Below are 20,205 nucleotides of genomic sequence, written 5' to 3' on the forward strand. Positions count from 1 at the left end.
TGAGTAATTAAGAACTTAATTGCAAAAATGATGTTATGAACTTTAAAAAGACGTTAATAATATGTTGCATCACCTTCTTTTATAAAAAGTGCTAAGTTTTAATGGGTAATTAACTTTTTTGTTTCGAACTTTTTTCAAACTGTCTGCAAAGAATAAAACTATTTCAAATTTTGCGGAAAATATTTTTAAAAAGATGTGTCAAAAGTTATGACTGTTTTTCTAAGCAAAATCCAGATGGAAAATTGATGAAAAACCACTATTTTGAAGATTTCGAGACAAAGAAGCATTTACAAAAATTTTTATTGTTCGGTAAAAGATACACCATCTACTGCGAAAATTTTTTCAAAATGATTTTTCTTCGCCGAAACTAAGCTCTTCAAAGTTGAAATACTCTTCCTCGCAAAAGTCTTCATTTTCTTCTTAATCAAATTTTTTCAATGCAATTTTTGAATTTTCAGATTCAGGAATAGTTTGTCTAACAGAAAATGTATAACATGCCATAGTTTTGTTGGTTACATCAGTTAGAAAACACACGGCAATTATGAAAAATTCGCTATGGTCAGAGCCCTTAAAATCACTTACGGTTACAAAGTTTTGAAGGAATTCCCCTTTTGTGCGCTGGTTGTAGAACACTTTTTCCAAGAATTTTGAAAATCCTTTCTCTTTCTTTTTGCGTTTTATACTTTTCAAATTATGGAGGTAAATGTTACTTCCGATCCAGCGTTTTTATGGAAACTATACAAACTGTACTGTGCAACTTCAAAAATAAGAGGATTTCAAATCCTACATAGGAGACTCCTTTCAGCTTTCCATTATTCCTTTTTTTGGTTGATTAAATTTCGCGTGGAATAATTCTCGCGATTTTTACGAATTTAGCTCTTCCGCGAATAAATTTACTCCTCCCAAAATATTCAAAATTCTGATTTTGGTCCAAAACTCGAAGAAAATGAAAGAAATTATGAAAAAGAGGCTGATTCATGAACTTTAAGCCCACGAAAATTATAATCTTAAGGTAGGGTAAGGTAAAAAGCCCTGGGGTGGCAATGACCTTGACGGTCGACGGGGACGTTGGAGTTGACTCTGCCAGCTATGAATGTATTGTTAATTTGGACCCCGTCGGAACTAAAAAAGTTCAAATTTTCACCCTGAAACGTATCAAAAATTACGAAATATAGACAAAAGATTGAAAGAATGAATGGGGTAAGAATGAATTTCAAACTTATTCCTTCACACAAATTTAGACTCGATTTTTGCATGGCTTAAATAATTCATTATTATTTTTATTTTGTATTTTTCTGTGGTTGAATTAATGAAATATGTTTTCATTGTTGTCACTGGTGTCTATTTATTCATAAATGCTTCGACGAAAGTTTTTCTCACGAATTCATGACGGACGGGAAGAGTCGGTTCATTTTGGAAAATTCAAAATGATGAATTACTGCATTTTGGTTTCGACTTTTTTAAGTATAAAAACCATTTCAAGTTCTTACATAGCATCTGAGAAAGGTTCAATCGCTAAAGAAAACTTATATTTATTAAAAGGAGTAAGCTCTCCAGTTCAATGCACTTTGAGATGCAATCAAAAGAACGAAGCTGCTTTTTATGGAGCAGACGGCATATGTGGATGTTTTTCAAGGGAAGATTTATCATCAGACAGTCAGACTGAAATATCTGGATACAATTATTTTGAGGTTCGTTTTTTAAAAATAAATTTACTGATTAAAACGTCAACGTCAAATTTTTGTGGAATGTCAATGCCTTTTGCAGGGAAAACTTTGAGTTTAAGTAATCCGGGTGTAGTCTTACCTTTGAACCTCGTCCCCATGCCTAATCTCGTTTTGATTGATTAGAAGGTTATCCCTGGACTCGTCGATGATGTTTTCCATAAGATTGAGGATGGGTGATGCCTTTTATTATAAATTGTCGCTATAGCGATTCGGCCTCCAAGTAGAATGTTGATTTTATAATAAGTTCATAATACTATAAACAAACCCCATCTTTTTTGGAGCCTATTCATCAATATGGAAGGACTACCTTTTCGCCTTTAAAATTGGCTACCCAATTTTTTTCTCATAGATCAAACATACAAAAGCACTCTATATACCCAAAGATACACCAAGACGGAACGAATTTTCGATGGCAGGTATGTATCTATTTAATGGCTCTATATTTTACATAAGTGCTCTCAAACACATGTTTCATGTCAGAACATTGTCTCCCTATTGTTATATTATGCTGAATAATAGGTCCTTTTTCTGACCATTCTTGCTCCACATCCGCGTCAATCCAATGTGAAAAAGCTTGTATCAATCTTATTTAAAAACAAAGCCTTTAAGTTTAACAAAACTTTTTACCGAGCAAAAATATATGTACCTTATCGGTTCCTTTTACACCGGCCCTTATTGGCGTTATTTTTGGGCTCGTGGTGTAATAAGGGCCGGCGTAAAAGGGCCAAGATTTTGCAATTCTAACCTAAAAGCGGCGTTAATTTTTATTATTATTATTTCTCAATTTAAAGGACTTTAGGTATGATTCGAAAACGAAAATCCATTGTTTTACTCAATATTTAAAACTTCAGTGATTTTGGATGGAATTTTCAACAGTTTACTACTGAAAAATGATATTTTAATCTAAATTTTAGTCATTATTTACTAATTTGAAGCATAAGTATCCATTTTTACAAATTTAGGCGTTATTAACGGCCCTAATTGGCGTAAGCCAAAATTAGGCTGTGGCGTAATAAGGGCCGGCGTTAAATGGGCCGGCGTTAAATTAGGGCCGGTGTAGAAAGGGCCGATAAGGTACTTAACGATAAGTCATGTTTTTTATATCTTTACCTCACCCCATAGAGTAGTCTAGCAAGCTAGACGACTAATTCATACATAGTAGAAATAAAGCAAAAAGTAATAAAGGGAACAATTTTAGTCGTCTAGAAACCTTTGTGCACCAACACCAAACAAAAGAAAAGTGTCAATATTTGCAATTATAATCTTTTTCCCGCTCAAAATAATTCTTGAGAAAAACATGTATGTGGATTTGTGTATTGAAAGTTTTTCATTTGAGTTAATTTTGTTTTGAGAGTTGGTTATTGCTTGATAAATTGTTTTCTCGCTACGCAAGTTTCTGCGTAGCTAGCCCCTGTATCTATAAGGCTGGAACACCGGATTCTTCCAGTCGTTTATACAAACTAAATCCCGTATTATTATTATTTTTATTATTATTATTTTTGTTATTAGTATTACACGCATTATAAACGACTCCAGTCTACCAATAGAGGAAAAGCCTCTTAAAAACATTGTACAGAGCTGGAGCAGTTACTGTTTAAGTACTACTCAAAAATTGAAATTTTGTGACTGTTATTGAAAAGGCAGACCAAAATAACCCTAAGTTTGACTAAGGAAACCGCTGTATCACAGATCTGTTGAGACCCTTGCCCCTGTGATTAATAGAATTTCCATCCCGATTGGGAATTCGAAAGAAATTCTGAGGAAAAAAGTTCCATCGGGGCTCCGAGACAGGAGTGTGTCAAGGAAACTGCCGAAAATCTAAGATCTAGAAACCAACCTCGCGAGCCAGGGCGAATCGTTGGTGGTCAGGCGGCAAAAGTGAGGGCGGGGATGGCCAGACGATTACGATAAGCGCCCATCTATAACGTCAAAAAGCTTATCGCCCTGCGTACGAGGTTGATCTAGAAACCCTTTTACGTGAATATCTATCTCTCTTTAGAACTTGACTTGGTACAATATCCTGAAGGAAAGATTGTTAACATTATCCCACAGACAACTCACGCATTCGAACTGAATTTTAAAATCCAGTATCATCAAAAAGTTGAACACCAGACGCAAGTGTTGGAGTTCACTGATGGCTACGGGGTTCATAAAGGTCCTCAAATCACCATGAAAGGCGATTGGATAACGTTCAATTATCGCGATCTAAACTCTAAGAAAGTTTTACTTCAACCTGATACCACTTATAACGTCACCATTCGACAATATAAGACTGGTGAAGGTGAGAAAGGGCGATTACGTATTCTAATCAATAAAGTCCAAAAATTTCCATCTTTTCCTCTTGGAAATGTTCCTCGTTATATGAACATCAAATGTCTGATTGGTGATCCATTTAAGAAGTTGCCTTCAACTCCAGCTGTGGTGACTGATTTGAATTATACTACAACACCGGTTTATTTTGGCATAGGTAAGAAAATGTGTTAAAGTTAGATCCATGGGCGCTACTTGCTACTAAATATAATGGGATAAAGCCGTTGGGGTTAGAGTAGAATCTCCTATGTAAGTCTCGTTTCGCGTGGTTTGTAAAGAATAAATTGGAAGTAACATTTTCAGATTATGAAATATCTCTATTTGGGTTCCAAATTTCATCTTTCAAGAATCAGAATAGTCATACATTGATATCTGACAGGGTCCGTTTTTGAGCTCCGACGGTCAACCCCCTCCCCCTATACCTGAAATTTGACATAGCCCATGGCGTTCTAAATCTAGAATTTAGAACGTCATGATATAGCCCAGTCATCATGTTGATTCAAGTCTTTTTACAATATTTGGCACAAAACAGGAACTCCCTCAGTTTTAACATTAGACTTAAGATTTACCATGAGATCAAATAACTTGCATCAGTGGAGGCTAACATGCATTTCCGCATGTATTTAGATTCTATTGTCTTTAGGTGCGAAAAAAAGACTGGGACGGTTTTAGGGTGTTAGAACCGGAAAAAAAATGCCCACACGGTAATTGGCGGCTATAGTCGAAAAGGTGTAACTTGCTTGATGTTTTTATATATCTCTTAATTTAGGTACCCAGATTTTTCTACCGGAACATTATACAGTTGAATCAATTGATAACTGGCCCCCTCCGAATTGGCAAGTCAAATTGGGGATTAAGTTAGTGGGAAATACTGGTTGGGCAGACGCATTTTATTTGGCAAAACCGGCAGCAGGAGACTTTGGAGGACGAATACCAAATATTCAATTCTCTCCAACCAATAAAATGCACATATGGTCTCACATTGGCACTAGCACTCAAATCGTCTACAAGCAAGTCCTTCCATTAAACCAATGGTTTGATATCAAAATTGAACAAAAATTGAGAGGTGGTAATTACTATGTGTTGGTTTTCAAAGATGGTGTTAAAGTCGCCGAGGTGTTGCACATGGGATACACTGTTATAAGTGGCCAAGTCAAAGTTTCATTTGAGAAGTCATATGGGAAAATCGTGATGCGAGATTTTGACTATGGTATTGTATAGACAATAATTTACAGTTAGAAAGTAACACTGGACTTTAAATAAAACCTGGAGACAGCTTCTCAATCCCGGCCAACCGAAGTCTTTAGCGTGTTTTGATAGTGGTAGCCTAATGGTAGCACAACTCAATAGCGCTATTAATGAATCGAGAACGCTCTACTTATCGTCGAATAAGTATGATGATGCACAACTCAATAGCGCTATTAATGAATCGAGAACGCTCTACTTATCGTCGGATAAATATGATGATGCAGATCCATTTGAGATAAATTTCTAACACTGTAATGGTTTCTTTAAAGGTGTCACAGTTTTCGAAAAAAAAACTCCCCTTTAAAGATGACGGATATAGATTAATCCATGGTTTATAAAGCTCAGTAATGGCTAACAGAAAAAAAGACAAAATTGATTGTGGAGCAACCAGCGCTAGGGTGAAATCGAATTATGCTAGTGGACAATTTGGCCTGACGAGCCTTGTCGGGCAGAGAGGACAGCAATGGTCAGAAATGTAAATATGAAATTTGACTTAAAAATTGGATCTTTTACATATTAAAATCGAATGGAAATTTTTTAACTATTTAAACCAAAGAAAATATGGCTTTTTATAATAATAATATAACAATAAAGAACGGAAAAAGGTAAAGAAATAAACAAAAAACAACTTTAGTACTAAAAACCTAAAGTATAAGAAAGTATAAAGTACAAAATATAATATAAATAAAACAAAAAATAAGATGGACACTTTTCTATTTTTGTAAGTAGTTGTACTTGAAATTCCAGTGCATGAAATCACATTAATAACCTAAGAATAGAGCATCTATTCTTCCAAAAGGACTGAAGTACGGACGATGGCTTCAGTGACGGAATACGGATCACAGTTAGATGAAGGACGTCTGTCTTCAAGATATCCTTTGCCGTCTTCAGCGATTTGTCTTGGGATACGGATGGACGTGTTACGGCTAGCAACCCCGTATGAGAATTCGTGAATGGAAGCGGTTTCGCATTTTCCGGTCAATCTAAGAGAGAAATGAGAACATTTTTAGTTTTTATGGTTGCGTGGTTAACGATATTTTTTGGCAAAATCAAAAATCATGTAATTTCATTTTAGGTTTAAAGTCCCTATAGTGTAAAAGCTGGTGAATATATTATACAGGTCGCGTGCCTCTATAAATAGTTTTATAATTGTATAGGATTAATTCGTCTGAGACGAGCAATTTATAAAATGAGCATTATGGAGGAGTATACTTTCCATTCATGTTTCAATAAATAGGATCTCCTTCACAGATCACATTTTACAAACTACTCGTCTCAGACAATTTTTCCGTCTCAGAATAAATGGAACTAATTATTACCTTCTGGCGTTATCAGCACCACCGCTTGGGTCGTATTGTTGAATGTGCCAGTCGTGTCGTTTAGATAATCGTTCAATTGCTTTGTTGATTTCGTTGATACCGCCATCAACTCTCATTGCTTCAGTACTACATAATGTAAGATGAAATAAAGTTTAAATTTGTTTATGACTGAGGCCTTTATTAGGCTGTTTATGTCCTGAGACTCTGATGTCACCCTTATATACATCGGACCTTAGAAGGATTGGCGACGACGCAGTCAAAGGCGCCAGCGCAACAAACCAGACATTCACCTTTCACTTTCAATGTTTCTTCTGTTCAGCTCAAAGATGGCCGAGCAAGCTTGTTTCGGACCCGTGAAAACAGTCAATTGTCTTGATTACTGAACTTTTTATGTAAAATATGACTTCACTTCTACGCCTGGGCTTTTGATAAGGCTATCAATCAAATTAGAGGGACGTCGATGTATTATTTCTGAGTGTTATTTCGGGATGCACGTACACCGGAACAGTCCGAATAATATTTTAAGCTAACAAGGAAATGCGAAAAAGCAATCATAGCTAGCAAAGTAAACTTCCGAAAGATTTTGTTATGATTTAACAAGAAGGCGTGTTGAAGGCTTGCAAGCAAGAGGATGAATATAAACTCTTAACAAAATACGTGATAAACCATCTGTCTAACGTTAAGACGATGCGGTTGTATTTAGAAAAAATATGAAGGACCTCTTAAAGATCATTTGTTTTATGTGGCCTTTGTGTGGTAGAGTTCTGTTTATTGTTCTAAGTGTGTGTGGTAAATCACATGATGGGATGCATGCCTTCAGAAACTTTGCAAATGGACTTAAAGTAATCCTTTCTACAGACATATTTAGCGAAAGATAAGGAAAGATAACAAAAACTAAGCCCTAATGGCGAGACCATAATCCGTGATTTAGGAAAAGATGAAAGAGTTCTCAGAAAAGTTCTGGTTCCTGGTCCTAGAAATAGAACGTGCACTTGGCCTTTATACAGGCATAAGTAAATCCAGTTTCCAAGTCTTAGTTTGGTGCTTGCTAACAAATGGGCGCGGTCATCCAAGACAATAGACGTACCTGAAGTTAGCATGGCAACCAGCTCCGTTCCATTCTCCAGGGATTGGTTTAGGATCTAAGGTGACGATGACTCCGAAATCTTCGCATACTCTTTCCATGAAATAACGGGCCATCCATAAGTGATCTCCCATTTCGATTCCTTCACAGGGTCCAACTTGGTATTCCCACTGAAATTATTGAGAAAAGTTCGAATCAAATAAGTTGACATTAAGGAGTTGCCTAAAGTGTGCTCATTTTGGAGATTTTTTTCTTCACGATTTGAAAATAAAATTCATATCCAAAATTGAGAAGTTTCCACTGATAACGGGCCTTAAAAACTATTGGAACTGAAATTTTGAGTAGGAATCAGAAAGATTGAAACCAATGAAGTCTTTAGTTTGGCACATCGAAAATGAAGTTCAAAAATAATGTTAATTGAGAGCTTTCTCTCACCTGAGCGGGCATAACTTCAGCGTTTTCTCCAGAGATGGTGACGCCAGCATACATACAACATCTGTAATGGGCTTCCATAACTTCACGACCGAAAACACGTCCAGTACCAACAGAACAGTAGTAAGGGCCTTGTGGTCCTGGGTAACCTTGTTTAGGCCATCCTAATGGGTAATTGTCAGCGTCGAGTAATGTGTATTCTTGTTCAAGACCGAACCATGGTTTTGACTCCTAAAAAATCCAGAATATATGAAAAATTAGATCTTCTTTTTGAATTCGTTCATTTAAACACAAGTCTTTTTCATGTCTTGTCGATATGGAGTTCTAAAGAGTAAAGAAGTTGTCGCTAATCCACTGAATTGTTTTTGCTCAAATATTCAGATTTTTGGAACGCTAAAAAGAAGTTTAGGTCGAACTATGTCCGATGTCCAAACGCCTAGTAAAGGTAGAACAGCAGTAATTTCTTACTTTAACTTTAGGGTTTTCCATAACAGTCAAGCATGATCGTCGTTTGTTAGACTTAGTTGGTTTGTGATCGTGTGTGTAAGTTTCACAAAGTGCAATTTTGTTTGGTAAACCTCTGAATGGATCAGGAAATAATGCAACTGGATGAAGGTAAACGTCACTGTTGTGCCCTTCAGCTTGTCCTGAAATGGTTAGGATGTTAGATGTCAATAAAGGCCACACAAAACAAATGTCATTATTCTCTTACATAATGTAAGCCTAAATTGGCATATTAAAGAGAAGCTACAAAATGAGAAAATGCCAAGACCAGGATAGGTATTTGAGTTAGGTATTGGAAGTTTATCGTGGCTTGGATCACGAGATTTAGGGTTGGCCGATTGGATGATCAAAATGGCAAACGTAAATCTCATGATCCAAGCCACGATAAACTTCCAGTATGAATATCACTGGGTCGATAAACGCAAACTTATTTAGATTTTAGTTAGGTGTTTAAGTCCTATTATAGATTTCAGTTCAAAAGAATATTAGTAGCAGACTGGGTTCTAGTAAAAAGATTCTCTCTAACCTGTTGAAGATCCATCGAAGTTCCAGACTGGGAGATCTTTTAATTCAACTTCTTCACGATTCCACATTGTCTTGGTTTTACATCTCATATGTTCTCCAGTCCCATCGATCCATACATATAAGACTTGTACGGCATTTTTTTGGGGTAATTTCATATATTTATCCAACTTGGTTTGGTCAAGTCCTTTGTAGTGTTGTGCTGTAGAGAGGAGAGAATACTGGTTAAATTAAAGAAATTAAACACATTTTCCGTGTCCATATGCAGTTGAAGGGAATAAAGTATTTTAATGTGTTTATATTAGGAAAAATTGCTTTTTATTACAGGCATTCTTCGTCCAGATTTGTTTATATCTCATTTCAATTATTAAAAAGATGAGCTAGGAATTTTGCTTAATTCAAAAAGAAAATGACAATATGGAAAACACTGCCAGGTAGCCTGTGAATTTCGGTTTTGATTCCCGGGGAAGGATTAAAAAATATTGGGTAAATTAGATAATTAGGTAAAAACTTGCTGGTAGCTTTTGACTTCAAACTTTCTTTGATCATACTACTAGATAAACAAGCTCGATAGCCTTTGTCAAGACGGAAGACAGATGTGTGTATTTCCGTAATTTCGGACAAAAGAATTTGTTTTGGTTATATCACCCCATGCAGGATTGCAGAGTTGAAAGCAATTATAATTATTTTGTTTTTTAATTGATTTCTACTGGGAGTAAAAGAATGCCGCAAAGATAATTACTGTAAAATTACTTTGAAGAGAAAAGCTGGTTTCTGTATTTGGCAACAAATAAAAAAGTCAGTCAAGAGCCGAAAGTGCGGTCAATCCTTTTTTATGAGGCGGCGAAGATTGACCTGATCGAGTCAACTGATAGTTCAAAGTCCGTCGTAATCGAGTATGATTTGCGACTTTGGACTCAATATTTCTAAGTCCTTTGTGAGTAAGAAGAGCTATGTTCAAATTACAAAACTATAGTATAGTAAATGCATTTGAGGTCAAGATAGCTGAAAATCACTCAAATTTCAAGTGATAAAGCAAGCAATTACAATGTAGAAGGAAAACTGAGGTTTTTAAGTTTTGACACACAGAAGGATTAAGTTTCAAAGAACTGATATATTTCTTATATCATTTCTTGATGGATCAAGCCGATTTCAATGTTGCGTGCAGTTACGTTGTTATAAAACGTTACAATCACGATGAGAAATGTTACACAAATGGGATACTATCCCGGTGGGGGGAGGGTACTAGGGTTGGCGGGGGGTACTAGGGTTGGCGAATGAGAGATATGTGCGGACGGGACATTCAAACACCGACCCTTAGAGAGACTGATTTTCTGCTTGAAAGGCAACCCTTGGGGAGACTTTTTTTGAAAAACTTCCTACCCTTAGAGAGACTTTCACAATCTTTTCTCTCATAATCAAAAAAAAATTCCAAAAATTCGTGAATTTTCCGACCCTCAGAGAGACTTTCAAAAGTGATGCGGGCCTTTGTCGCCCGCATATACCCAGCAGCTATTCTTAAAATTGTGCATCGAAAATGAGAGAGAAACACCCGACTGCATGGACTGAAAAAAGGAGGGATTTCAACGAATAAAATCCAAGATTTCTTTGCGAATTCGTGAACAGACTGGGGCAGAAAAAAATCTGGATAAAAAATACAGGATAAATGAAAAATGAAACCCAAAAAACTTACTAGTCATTTTGTTTAATGTACGAATTCAACGGAACGGGAAAGCTTGAGTTGAGATGATTTTTTTCGACGACTTCTGCTCGACTTGGTTGTCAACTTCTGTATGTAACTTCTTCGCTTCAATGTAGCTCTTTAAATAGAAAAATATTAAAAATTGAGAACAATAGAAGTCAGTCCATTCCTTTATTACGCAATCTTGAATTTCATTGTTGTATTGATTGATTAATGAATATACGCTGTATTTTAAAATGTTTTATTGTTTCCCCATGCGGATTGACAGTTTGATGTCATTTAAATGTCGATGAATAAAAGACAATACATTAGTTCCGCTGCAATTGGATAATTACTTTACTTTGCTTTGATTCAATCGAAAAGCGTGGGTAGAAAGACTTTTTTTATTGGAATAACAAATGGTATGGATAAAAAGCAAAAGTCGGAATTAAAGTTAATTAGTTAGAAATTGGGATCCTGGGGTCGGAGTAAGCTTTGTGTGAAACTGGATCCTGGGACATGTCCTTCCAGGTGGTTGAAAGAGGGACCCTATCATTGATTTCAAAGCGCCGAAAGGACTAGATTTGAAACTTTTGGATGGGAAATGGTCATTTATTTCCCAGCCAAAGCGCTTGAACCGCTTGGTTTGCACACGAAAGCCAGCGGCAGATTTCGAAAAATAGACCGTGTGAAAAAAAGCTATCCCAATGGGCACAAACGTCTTTTGGACGTCTAATGTACGTTTCTAGGACGTCCAAAGGTCTTAAAGCCGTCCATTGAATGTCCATAAGACGTTGCGTGGCCATAGGGATGTAGATTGAATCCGTCATTCTTGATGTGGCACAAATCACTTTTTCTTGCTTGAGAAAGGTTGAAGATTTCTCTTTAGCCTTTTCGGGACTTTAAACTCAATTGACCCTATTCCTACCTTGTATTTGGCCTTACGTAAGTCCTCGGAGGAATTCGAAAGTTTTCTTATAGAAGGCTGGTACAATACTAATGTAATAATTTATATTTGATTAATTTCCAACTTCATTTCATATGATTTCATCAAAAGAAAAATACGTTGCACATACATAATGAATTTTCTCTTGCTCCCAGATCTCATTAATGTTTGAAAGATCTCTCTTTTGATGGAGTGACAATGTTTCAAAATACCATTTAATTGAACCGTTTGGCTTTCATCCTACTGACGTAATAACATATACTCCACAATGGAATTATCAGAGAGTAAATGATTAGCTTTAAAAGGCCTTAAAATCCATTGATATTAATGACACAAACATAGATATGCCATCATCCCCACTGAGGAAGAATATTCTTATCAATGTAGAACACCCCTGTCTCGCTGTCACCAACGAGTTTTGCCTTTGTTTTTTTTACTACGAAGAACCATCCTTGGGAGACCCGTAGATTTGACCCACAAAAAACTGATTTACTGTGATAAGAATAGGAGTATTAAACAAAATCTGCAATTTGTTCTGACCGTTCTACGTTGTCCAAACTTTTGTGTAAAAGGTCCAGAGAAAAGTCTGAGCTATCATGTTTGACAACTCGATCATTAGTTCTAGCATGTCACTCCAGCTGATTAAAATAAAAAGCTCTTGAAAAGTACAGTTCTAAGCCACAACTCTGATAGGTTGGTTAGTTAGATCTAATTAAAAGTAAAAGGAAGAGCATTTCGATTGTTTGATTGATTCCAATTAAGATCATACTATCAATCTTATAGATCGATCGTATCGTTCTCTTCAAGATCTTAATTGAAATAGATATATCCTTGTCAAGTTTTTTTAATCATTTTTCAGACAGCAGTCTCAAAATGTTTTTACACCCCTGTTTCACAGCCCCGGAGGAACTTTTTTCCTCATTGGGTATAAAACTTCCTATTGAAATCCCAATGGGGACAGAAATTATATTGTTCCATGGTTAATGAAGCCAACGAGGCTGTTTGGAGTGCAATTTCTAAACATTGAATTTCAAATGAGGGTGAAATCAAAGTCAATTTCCCAGTGGGGCTGATATTCCAGGGTATTTTCTCACCGGGGACGAAACTTTTGCCAAAATTTCCAGTGAGGCTGGTTTCCCATTGGGCCTGTGACACAGGGGTGTTTTTATGTCTGTCGATGGAGATCTAGGATAATTCTTCAACAATAATGTTTCGAGTGTAAGAGGATATTTTTGAAGATATCAACAATGTAGGTCTATTGGTTAAGAAGTGCAAATATCACCGAAACCATAGCTCATTAGCGTGCCATATGTCTGTCTCATGTACAGACCAACGTTACTAGGGTGACTATACCTGTAACTTAGAGGTAAATGCTATTGCAAATTCCTGATAGACCACAGTAAAATTAGAAAGAATCTAACTTTGACTGTTGTATAGTATTCCGAATTGACCTCTAATTTAGTAATGGAAAAATTGCTCCAAACAAGAGAACCTATTGATAAGCTCATTTATAATGAGGACATAATTTGAATGTTGGGCATGAAGAAGGTGAGGCACTTAATGACTTATGTTTTGCTCCCCAGAACTAGTCAGATGAATGGAAAATTGTTTCCATGCGTTGTCTTAAAAGTTTTCATACCACATTTTTCGCCACAAAATTAAGTGACTCAACTCAATACATAGAACAATGATGTCTTTTTTCACAAGAAAGCTCAATTAAGGTTGTAGCGGATCCGGGGGGGGGGGCACTGGGTTTGCGGACTGACGGTATGTGCGGGCCAAAGATTGGCTTTTAAAATTGCACCCTTACAGTGCAGCAAAAATCAGTGAAAATCATACCCTTAGAGTGCATTTCCCCCCAAATTTTCGATCCCTTTCGTGCAAAAAAAGTTAGAATTCTAGCATTTTTGGTCAAAATATCTAGGTTTTTCAAGAATTTTCTGAAATTTCTACACTTACAGTGCATCTCTAGTTTTTCCGACCCTTACAGTGCATTTTAAACATATTGGAAAAGGTACCCTTAGGACCCGCACATACACGTCGGTCCTTTTGCCCAGCTACCCCCCCCCCCTTCCCGGGTAGCGGATGAGGATGGGAATAGTACAGTAATGTTATTTTCCTCATTCACAGAGCGATTAGGAAACTGTAAAATAAGAAAATTGTTTATAATTATCTGATGGATTGGTCAGAACGAAATTATAGTTTAATTTTTCTGTGCGTTCAACCCGTTTAAAGGAAGTAGCCGGCGGATACCAAAACAAGTCATTTGAAAGTTAAACCCCTCATTCCTTTAAGGGCATGTGCATCTCCCTCCTCCCGAAAAGCTATATAAGAATGCTGCTCTTTTCTTATTTTGGGAGCCTTTTGCATCTTGCAACTTGATTTCCCAAGAGACACATACCATCAAAAAACATTCATTCGACGTCCACAACAAATTCAATCATTTCTGATTTAAATCGGATATAAAAACTTTGCCCCTCTAATTACAGAGTAGCACCGCTTTTTTAACGATGCCATTTATACAATTCGAATTGAAAAGAGCTAGTTAAGATCTTGCAGATTGGCGATAAAGCGCTTATGATATGTAGATAAATTAATCGTATTCAACTTAATTGAATTATAAGGGAGCGGTCTTCTTTATCAATTCTATCCTATAATTGCGTAACATCAGCCAGGATAAATCTGGAGATTTTCTCAAAGACCTGATCACAGCATGATGAAAGATTGCCTGACAAAAATAAGTTCCCACGTAGAAAATTGATTGAATATTTGAGTTGAATCAAAAGGGATATCTTTTAATCAGTTCATCCTAAAATTGTGTAACGTCAAAAAGCTTATAGATTTACTCAGAGGTTGGAAAGCTGTCATGATTCCTCTATCGCTGCACGTTTAAAAATTGATTTCAACTTCAATAGATCTTCGGGAAAACTTCCGTAATCGAGAAGAAGGTTTCTCAAGGTTCTATCTTATACGCATGACCGGCCTTGGGGTGTGGCTTTTGGCGTTTATTTAACAAAGGCAAGAAAATTTTCCATTTTCGCTAGAGCTCGAATGGACATCGAAATTTGAATCTACAGGCGAGTCAACTCTTGTTAACAATCTATATTATTCAAAATTATGCTTTGCGACCATTTTTTTATCAAAAGAGGACTTTTATCTGTTAGTGGCAAAAACAATATTTTGAAACTTTAACCATTTTGGCACCTCATTTTATTCAATGTCACGCGATTTGAGTTTCGGGAAAGGGTCGATCCCCCTGTTATAAAATTCACTCAGTCAATTATTCAATACACTCACTTACATTGTAAGGAGTTCTACTGTAATTTAAAAAAGTTGGATAGCATCATGTTTGCATCTGCTAATTCAAGAAGCACTCTTATTGAACTAAGTGTCATTCAACTTTGGACAGTTTTTCGGAAACTGTTGGTGGAAAGAAAGAATGTCCATTAGAGAAGTCTCCTTTTTACAGTAAAACTGAGACTCTGGTGAATCTTGGATGCAGTAAAGTTCCCAAAGATAATTCAGAGTTTCTCCATCAATTAATTGACATCTGTATAGGAATTAAAAATGGCATCATGTAGATCGATCAGATGCTCTAGGATTACTTAAGTAGAAGGAGAATTGCCACAATATTGTCAGCTGGAGCTAGCCCAGTCTACAATATGCAATTACTAGCAATGGTGACAATTTTTTGATCTTGATGGAAAATTAGGAAAAAATCAATTAAAGAAATGGAACAATTGTTCCCAATTAAGGATAAAGTAAATGAGACGTTTTCGATGCGATTTTTCGCACAATATGACTTTCTATACAACAAAATAGGGAAGTGGTCTGATTTTCGTAGCAATTAATTCTTAATCAACGACTTGTTGCAGGTTGTACTATTTGTCATTTTGGGCTTATAAGTCTCAGTCATGGATGACCTCAAAAACCAGTTTCAAGTCAAAGAAAGAAAATTCTTTAAAAGGTTTCAAATTTTAGGAACAAAATTTCATCATTTTTTTACTTTTTCTCGTAATGTATCAAATAGATTGACATTTTGGACATATTTTGACTTTAAAATAGTAATACTCCATGCTGTCACTGTCACAATATAACTGTTGTACTACTGTTACATTTTAGGAAACCTCAGGCCTTTAAATCAGATGCTTACTATTTTCTGATATTGAAATAACGGTTAAGGGAAATGAGGAACAGTCATACAAAATGATTTGAAAGTTGCAATTTGAATCAATTCACTGCGGTACTGCGATATTACGTTAAAAAGCACACCAAGGTAGAGGAAACCTTTTAGTATTTTTAAAATTGAATGCCATAAGTTGAAATAATACTTTGAACCCTTTGACTCTTGTATTTTATGGGAAAGTTACACAGGATGAGAAAATGTTAAGGAAAACTGAGTTTAGGATAGGAAATAGGTGACTTCATTTCCCATCCAGAAGTTTCGTATCTAGCCCCTTAGGAGCTTTAGAATCATTGTTTCCCCTTTAAGTAACGTCAAGACTGCAAACAATTGATTAGCTCGGGGTCCACTTAGAGCTTTTTTATGGACTTTTTGGCGCTGATAAGTGGCCCGGTAGTATATGGTGATATGCTTTTGCCTAGGCGGACTGTAAAACAGTCCGCCAGATTTTAGTTGTATTTGGAAGGTAAAAACAGTATGAAGCAATATTTTTATTTGAGAATAAGGGATTGCAAATCTGTTAATCTGTTTGTTTCTCATTTTTGATTATATCCTTCAACTCCAAATAGTTTTATTGTTATTTTGATTTTAATTTTTTTTTCAAAATGGCGACCTCGCCAAATGCTCCTAGTCTACTTCACTGGACTCAGCGTCATAAAAAATTATCAAAAAGCAAAGTTCAGCCAGAAGTAGACTCTAGTCTAACAATTGATAAAAATCAATTATATTGATTCCACTACGATTAACAGATTAGCCGATTGCTTTAGACAGTGAGGTAGAGTTACAGCAGTCTTCTACGCATGCGTGCTTGAACTCTCAATGGATACCTGGATGTACAGCAAATTATAAGCCCCTTAAACCAGAAAACCCATTTAATTTAATCTTCTTGTCCTCATGTCTGTACATGCAAACAAATCATTAGTCTTGGAAAGTATTTTGTTTTTCGTCATATAAATGCGAGCAAAGGTTAATGGGCAAATTTAGGGTAAGATAATTACGTTTGAGGTTGTATTTAATGGGTTCATAGAATAAATGGGTCTTTTTCTGGTACTCTTGTCTCCCGAATAGACGTCATCCCCCGCTTATTGTTAAGAGAAAAAAATCCATCACGCTCTTATTAAGACTAATTATCCCGCTAATTAAAGTCGAATGATTCAATATTTTATTACAGTGTAAATAGACCTTAAACTTGTTAAAATTTTCCTTTTTGTTAGTTTTGGTTCTTATTTTACGTGTTTATTTGTTAAAGTTTCTTTTTTGTTGTTAAAATTAATATCAGTTTAAAAAAATGCTGTCTTCAAATTACCCCCCCCCCTCTTATTCCAACCCCCCTTGCTTATTAGAATTTAGAAAATTTTCCTACCCCGCTGCTTATTCGGACCCCCCGTCTATTCGGGAGACAAGAGTAAGTTTTTAAGATAAAATAGCGACAAACAAGCCTTTTGTACAGCCTAGATTTGGGGATAATCTCCATATTCTTTTAATCTAGTAATTGGGCATTTTAATCGTATGATGTCGTATCGAAAGAATTTTCACTGGTAATTGAACAAAGTTGCATAAGTTTGAACAAGGAAATGATAATTGCTTGCGAAAGCTCGTTAAGAATATGACCAAAATACTGACAAAGAGCTTGCATTCATCAGAGAACAATTTTCTATAATGAGATTTTCAGAGACAGGTAAATAGTTAGTTTCACTTTCACGCCCCCGTGCTAAACCTACTGAAAATGGATTATATGAAGCAAAGTAAATAAACTTTCCTTCCCTAGGCAGCTAGGTTGAATCAAAAATAAATGACATAACATAAAATATCATCTCAGTCTAAAACGGAATCTAAGACTCTAAAGGTCTCAAATTTACCAAGATAGATGAAAATACAAACTTTTGAAACACTAATGCCCTCACAACAGACATTTCACATTATTTGAGCCTAGAAAACCTATTACTCTTCCTCAGGCAACACTGATTGCGTATTCCCAAAGACAAAATATCAAGAACCATAAAATCTTTGAAACTAATATTCCCCCACACAGCTCCTTCTTCTTACGATATTGTTCAAAGTAGATTGTTTTTCTCGAAAAGAAGCTTCTTTTTTCAAATTATTCGATAGGGAAAAACAGAAAAAAGCTTTTTAATCTCAAAAATGAAGATTAAAAGCTAAAAGAAGGAGAAATTATAATTCCAATTTTCTAGGTTTGGCGTCGACAATGTTCGATTTATGACGACTTTTTTAAGCCTGGGATCAACATCGCATTAACTTATTGAGTGATTTAAACAAGAATGGGCTCTTCCAGAAAATTCTTTGCCTTGTTGTAGCGGCAATTTGCTTTGATTAGAGGTGATTTTGGATGTCCGGGGGATCAACTGATGCTTGTCCGGGGGGTGGGATCCGTTGTCCGTGGGGTCAAAATTCACAATGTCCGGGGAGAGTAAATTTCCAAAATATGTTATATCCTCCCTCCCCCATATTCAAACTTTTTCCGGAAGAGCCCAATAAAGAAGGCTGGCTGTTGAAGAAATCGGAAGAAATGCTTAAGAGAGTTCACACAAAGGATTGTGTATGTCAGAAACTGAATACTTTCCAGATGAAATAAAATTAGACTCGATTGTGGAGCAATAAACGATGATTCAAAACAGAATAAACAAACATGAAAGGATACTAGGATAAGAAAAATAAGCCAATAAAAATGTTTTGAAAGGGGAGGAAATTTTGATCTTTTTGATACCCATCAAAGAATTTAACGCTCTTATAAAGCAGTCTCTATTCCTTTCAAACGTTTTAGGTCTAAAAAAGGAGTTCGTCCAAATTATAAAGGTTTTATTCATAGAGCCTTTCATCAAGATTTTTGGATTATCATCTCACAAGTTTTAATACGTGGCACGATTTCAGGAAAACGGTAGAAATTTCAGGATATTCGTTTTTTTTCAACGCCAAAAACACAACAAACAGGAAAATTGTTTGAACTACAACCAATCAATCGTAATTTGTTTTTAAAGGAAGGAAACACGATGAGACTGAACTAGGAGACAAATTACTTCCTCAAAACATCAGTAAGTCAGTTCATTTTAGAGAAATTGGTTTGTAAAATACATTTGCAATAATTTTGTAATTGAGAAACTAATAACATAACATCCTGAGAAAAAGCTAATCATAATTTGTCTCAATTTGAAAATGAAATAGTACTAACGAACGCAAGCTCGGCATTATTTGTTTGAAGAGGTTGATTACCCTTGGAATAACAGAAAGAAAAAACGCAAAAGCATTTTTCAAAAGAATTTGAAGAAAAAATAATCTCCTGCTCCTAATTAGCCAATGAAATTGTAATGCTAGTTCATTCAAAGTATACTGTACGCGTGTACGGAAGTTAGTGATTCAAGCAGTAAGGACGCAAGGCATTGGATTGAACATTATAATTGAAATTCAGCTGGGAGATATAAAATGGATTTCTTTGAAGTTTCATCTCAAGTTCTACACAGGATTCAATTCTAAATTGCCACCGAAATAACAATCCACTTCGATAAAAGAAGGAAATTATAAGTTTTGAAAGAAAAAATTTACTTGTGGGCTGATAGCAACCTAATAGTCTTAGTCAAACAAAAAGATATCAATTTGCAAAAAGCAAAATACCGCCTTTAACATAAAATAAAACCAGACAGACACAATCGTGGTCAGTCAGAGAAAAAAGCAAGAAAAAATAAAAATTTAAAAAAGATTCTTACCTTGAAATTTTCTTTCTATAATATTTTTTCCCTTTACTAATTTCACTTCTTAGCTTAGGTTTCTGATATAAATATTTCAATTCATAAACCACCAACATATCCTCATATCACCCTTTTATACCCATTGACTATTCTCGAGCCCAGGGAACTTCCCATCTGACTTCAGTATTCCTTGGGGAAAATCCCATTAACCTGTTGCATCATATATTATAGATTTTTTATTATTTTTTTCTCTTCTCCTCTAAAATGATGATAAACTTGGTTAGAACAATATAAATGTGGAATTGAAAATAGATATACTTTATAAGAACATTTTCGAAGAAAAATCTAACAAAAAGATGAATTAAAACCATTCAAGTTAGCTATAAAAAAGATCAGAAATTACTTCGACGTATAAAACTTTTGCCAAACTTATCAAAAACATGTTATTCAAAAAGATAATGGCAATATCAAGAACATTGGACGTATACTCCAAATTCTCTTAAAAATTACCTCAAAGCTAGCATTTCTTACAAAAGACATCAGGTTTA

The 20,205-nt window shown here is 35.5% G+C and overlaps 2 protein-coding genes across 2 annotated transcripts; one reads left to right on the top strand and one right to left on the bottom strand.

The window, feature by feature from the left end:
* The first annotated feature begins 1,389 nt into the window (after positions 1-1,389).
* LOC136798652 (uncharacterized) lies at positions 1,390-5,677 on the top strand. The gene is made up of 4 exons (XM_067055298.1): positions 1,390-1,691; positions 2,077-2,143; positions 3,727-4,194; positions 4,807-5,677. The coding sequence occupies exons 1-4, from the start codon at positions 1,428-1,430 to the stop codon at positions 5,256-5,258; spliced, it is 1,251 nt and encodes a 416-aa protein (XP_066911399.1). The 5' UTR covers positions 1,390-1,427; the 3' UTR covers positions 5,259-5,677.
* Positions 5,678-5,772: 95 nt separating this feature from the next.
* On the bottom strand, positions 5,773-19,909 carry LOC136798642 (glutamine synthetase-like). The gene is made up of 8 exons (XM_067055289.1): positions 19,676-19,909; positions 10,840-10,966; positions 9,151-9,348; positions 8,589-8,767; positions 8,124-8,351; positions 7,692-7,858; positions 6,605-6,730; positions 5,773-6,268 (listed from the first exon to the last, which is right to left on the bottom strand). Exons 2-8 carry the CDS (start codon positions 10,844-10,846, stop codon positions 6,070-6,072), a joined length of 1,104 nt encoding a protein of 367 aa, XP_066911390.1. The 5' UTR covers positions 10,847-10,966; positions 19,676-19,909; the 3' UTR covers positions 5,773-6,069.
* Positions 19,910-20,205: the final 296 nt, after the last annotated feature.

This window comes from Clytia hemisphaerica, unplaced genomic scaffold, assembly GCF_902728285.1.
Source record: "Clytia hemisphaerica strain Z4C2 unplaced genomic scaffold, Clytia hemisphaerica genome assembly, whole genome shotgun sequence".
NCBI classification, from domain to species: Eukaryota; Metazoa; Cnidaria; class Hydrozoa; order Leptothecata; family Clytiidae; genus Clytia; species Clytia hemisphaerica.